The sequence below is a fragment of the Oryza glaberrima genome, chromosome 2 (assembly GCF_000147395.1).
Source record: "Oryza glaberrima chromosome 2, OglaRS2, whole genome shotgun sequence".
Lineage (NCBI taxonomy): Eukaryota > Viridiplantae > Streptophyta > Magnoliopsida > Poales > Poaceae > Oryza > Oryza glaberrima.
This window is the reverse complement of record NC_068327.1, coordinates 1,818,615-1,823,038: the sequence shown is the minus strand read 5'-3', so window position 1 is coordinate 1,823,038 and position 4,424 is coordinate 1,818,615. Positions and strand designations below refer to the sequence as shown.

Sequence of the window (4,424 nt, the reverse complement as noted above, 5' to 3'; positions counted from 1 at the left end):
GCTGGGGCGTCCATCACATGGACGTCAAATCGGTGTTTCTGAACGGTGACTTGAAGGAGGAGGTCTACATGCACCAGTCGCCGGGATTTGTGATCCATGGCAAGGAGGGCAAGGTGCTACGCCTGCAGAAGGCCCTCTACACCTTGCGGCAGGCACCGAGGGCATAGAATGCCAAGTTGGATTCCACGCTCAAGGGGATGGGCTTCGAGCAAAGCCCGCACGAGGCGGCCATCTACCGGCGGGGCAATGGAGGAAATGCCTTGCTGGTGGGTGTCTACGTCGACGACTTGGTGATCACCGGCACCAAGGATGCGGAGGTTGCGGCGTTCAAGGAGGAGATGAAGGCCACCTTCCAGATGAGTTATCTGGGGCCTCTCTCCTTCTACCTGGGGATCGAGGTGCACCACGACGACTGCAGGATCACGCTTCGACAGACCGCCTACGCCAAGCGCGTCGTTGAGCTGGCTGGGCTCACCGATTGCAACCCAGCTCTTACTCCGATGAAGGAGAGACTGAAGCTGAGCCGCGATAGCACGACGGAGGAAGTGGATGCTACACAGTACCGGCGTCTTGTGGGGAGCCTTCGCTACCTCACCCACACACGGCCGGACTTGGCCTTCTCCGTCGGCTACGTCAGTCGGTTCATGCAGCGACCGACGATGGAGCACCAGTAGGCTGTGAAGAGGATCATCCGCTACGTTGCGGGGACTCTCGACCACGGTCTCTACTACCCGAGGTGTCCTGGCAAGGCACACTTCGTCGGGTGCAGCGACAACGACCACGCCGGCGACATCGACACCAGCAAGAGCACGAGCGGGATTCTCTTCTTCCTTGGCGAGTGCCTCGTTAGTTGGTAGTCGGTCAAGCAACAGGTGGTGGCCCTGTCTAGCTGTGAGGCCGAGTACATGGCGTCCTCCGCCGCTTCGACCCAGGCGCTCTGGCTTGCTCGACTGCTTAGTGATCTCCTCGGCAGAGACACTGGAGCGGTGGAGCTCAGGGTGGATAGCAAGTCCGCTCTGGCCCTGGCAAAGAACCCCGTTTTTCACGAACGGAGCAAGCACATCCGGGTGAGGTACCATTTCATCCGAAGCTACTTGGAGGAAGGGAGCATCAAGGCGAGCTACATCAACACTAAGGACCAGCTTGCTGATTTGCTCACCAAGCCCCTTGGGAGGATCAAGTTCCTTGAGCTTTGCTCCCGGATCGGGATGGCTTAACTTTCCCACAAGACGGCGCACAAGACTTAGGGGGAGAATGTAGGAATAAGTCTTGTGGTTGGTCCTTGGTCCTTGTGGTCCTTCTCTTGCTTTTAGGTTGTTTTTCCCCTTTTAGGATAGCGTACTTTCAGTTTTGCTTTTAGCATTTTTCGGTTATGCTTTTAGCATCTCTAGGACAGCATCTAGTATCTCCTTTATGCTTTATTCAGTTTGGGATGCTCTAGGACAGCACCCACTTGCCCTAGCATGGCTGCTACAAGCAGCTATAAATATGTATCCAATCCCCTTTGGGAGGATATGACTTTGTGTTTGTGAATGAAAGAAAACCAGAAAATTGCCCCATCTCTTGTGCCATCCTCTTCTCAATGAGAGTAACCATGAAATACTAACACTCCTTGATTCTACAATCTAAAAAATAAAAAAAAATACAAAAAGGAGAGGAGCAGCACCAAGATCTCCAGCCTGAACTGCATCGCTTCCAATTGGTTTGCTGATCGAATCAAGAAATCTTCGAGGTAAAAATGGTGGTGAGAACTGAGAACAGCATCGATCAGTGTAAGCCAGGTGCACTCCTGATCCTTCTTCTCTCTGTGGCAATTTACATGGAGCAAGCAGTAGTGAACTAGTACTGATCACTGAAGCTTGCATTATCATGCCAATTAATTAAAGCTGATAAGATATTGATTTGCATGGATTAAGCTATGATTGTAGTTAACGTTAATTTCTGGTCACCCACCTGTTGACCACCATCACCCCTCCTTGTCTGGATAACTTATCTGAGTTGCGTGGAGCATCCATTGCTTTTGTTGGTACGTTTCCTGGAGCAATGTCGCAAGTTAACCCTCCTAGACGAAATCAACATGCAGGACTGTCAATTTGTCATTGCAAAAGGAGGGGGAAAAAAATAATCGCAGGATTGGTTTGAAAAAGGAAAATCAGAATCAGGATATGGGAGACAAACTTGAACCTTCGCTTTATGGGCCTAGTCGGCCCTCGGCCCATTCGAGCCCAAACATAACCCTAACATAAGTCTTGGTCCTTGTCCCTCGCAGCAGAATAAAAAATCGCCGCCGCCGCCGCCGCCGCCGCCGCCGCTGCCCGTCCCCGCAACCCAACGCCTGATTCGCTTCTCCATCTGCTTGCATTCAACCGGGTTGTGGAGGAGGAGTAGGAGAAATCCGGTGGATATCGATTGGATCCAGATGAACACTCGACTGGATTCCGGCGGACAGAAGTAAATCCGGAGTCGGTTTTTTGGTAAATCGCAGGTACTCTACGCAATTTTTGATCCTAATTGTTATACTAGTAGTAATACAGTGGGAGATGTGAGTAATAATTGCTGGATTATTTCTGGTTTTTGTACAAGGAGAAATCGAGGTACAGATATTCATGCTGCCTCGATGTGTTGGAATCAACAAGATGAACAATTAACATCCGAAGCACAAAGAATTTCGGATAAATCCAACTAATCGATCGATCGTATATGCAACTAGTGCATATACATATCTAGTAGATTCCTGTTCATAATTTGGAGGAGGAAGATCAGTTATGAGTTACCGGCGATTTGTGAATCTGGTGCTTGATAAGGTCCAAGGCAACTACACAGTGCGGCGCATGGACATGTCACGCTTCTTCCTCCCCCGTAAATTGGCAACGCCGCTGGACGCCGGAGCACACGACGGCGCGGCGGCGGTGGAGTACGGCAATCTGCCATGCCCGGTGATGAGCTTCCGTGCATCGGTCTGCGCGATGGAGACGATGGAGTTCATGCTCCTTGGTGGAAGGCATAACAAGATAGTCGGCACCGACCTGACGGGGCGCACCCTCCTGTACGACCCCGACGAGCACGTCGTCCGCTCCCTGCCCACCCTCCCCATGCCCAAGGTCTCCCCCGTGTCCCTCACCATCGGCGACGACGACCTTTACATCCTCGACGACATCCAGGGCCCGTTCACCGGCGGCCATGATCACTGCTTCCACGCCCTAACCTATAGTAGGGAGAGCTTCACCGACGCCGACGGCGACTGGTGTTGCCACACTCTCCCGCCGCCTCCTTACATGGTGAAGCAACGCGGCGACTTCCAATTCGACTCCTACGCGGTGGTGGATGGGCTGGACATCTGGATATCCAAGCAAGGCGTCGGCACCTACAGGTTCCACACGGAGCGCGGAGAGTGGAGCGCGGTGGCGAGCGGCGGCGAGTGGTGCGCGATGCCGTTCACCGGCCTCGCCGTGTACGTGCCGGAGCACGGTCTGTTCTACGGCCTCTCGTCCGGCAGCGACAACGTCCTATCTGCGTCTGATCTCATTAGCGGCGGGAGAAAGCCGGAGCAGCACAACCTCCTTCCTCTGGAGTACACGCCGCCCAAGGCGTTGACGCAGGTGTCTTCCCACCTCGTGCACCTGGGCTCTGCCAACTTCTGCATCGCCAGGTTCTTCGAGACCGGCTTCTTCGACCCCGACGAACAACACAACCCGGAGCTGTTCGCTGTGTTCACCGCCGTCGAGGTGGAGCGCTGCGACGACACTGGAGTGCTCCGCCTCGTGAAGCACAAGTCGGAGATGTACAAGCTTATCAGCGGAATATATTATTGGGTGCTTTAATCAGCTATTACTCCCTTCGTTTCAGATTATATTTATTAAAATCAAATGCTTAATTTATATTGGGTCCGTGAGGGGACAGTAAAGTTCTTTGCTTAATTTATATTTCTTATTTCCCAATTTCCTTGTAAATCAGATGATATATTTTGCTTGGAGATATCATTGGTTTTTCCTTGTAAATCTTTTTACTAATTCATATCATTGGTTTTTCCTGACTGCAAATCACAGTTCAGGTCCTCTCATGTTGTGATTTAATGTTCAGAAGGCTATTATGGTTTATGGGTACTTGCTCTAATATAAATTTTGTCAAAATATATGTCGAAGTTACCATAATATTGCAGATTACTCTTTCATCTAATCCCTGAATTTTAGATTGGTGCACAGTGATTAGTTAGGTTATTTTCTGACTAATGTTGATAAAATCGACGTGTACACTCTTGTATGAAATGAACAGTTTCTACTATTCTCTAGGGACAACCATATCCCCCCGCACCACCTCCTGTTTGTATTTGATGATCCTTATAGAGACTGCTGTTGGCCTTGAATTTATCCCCCAACATTTGTATGCATGGAAATGTGGTGAAATTTTTTCCAGTGATTCATCAA

At 50.8% G+C, this 4,424-nt stretch overlaps 1 protein-coding gene across 2 annotated transcripts; it reads left to right on the top strand.

The window, feature by feature from the left end:
- The first annotated feature begins 2,246 nt into the window (after positions 1 to 2,246).
- Positions 2,247 to 3,998, top strand: LOC127761023 (uncharacterized). Of its 2 annotated transcripts, none has more exons than XM_052285231.1 (2): positions 2,247 to 2,485; positions 2,587 to 3,998. In XM_052285231.1, the coding sequence occupies exon 2, from the start codon at positions 2,766 to 2,768 to the stop codon at positions 3,819 to 3,821; it is 1,056 nt and encodes a 351-aa protein (XP_052141191.1). In that variant the 5' UTR covers positions 2,247 to 2,485; positions 2,587 to 2,765; the 3' UTR covers positions 3,822 to 3,998. The 2 variants fall into 2 exon arrangements, with proteins under 2 accessions (XP_052141191.1, XP_052141190.1); XM_052285230.1 differs by having other exon boundaries at positions 2,584 to 3,998.
- The last annotated feature ends 426 nt before the right edge of the window (positions 3,999 to 4,424 follow it).

Bases quoted from the DNA above. Each gene is read 5' to 3' on its own strand.
- LOC127761023 (XM_052285231.1), top strand. From the start codon at position 2,766: ATGAGTTACCGGCGATTTGTGAATCTGGTGCTTGATAAGGTCCAAGGC.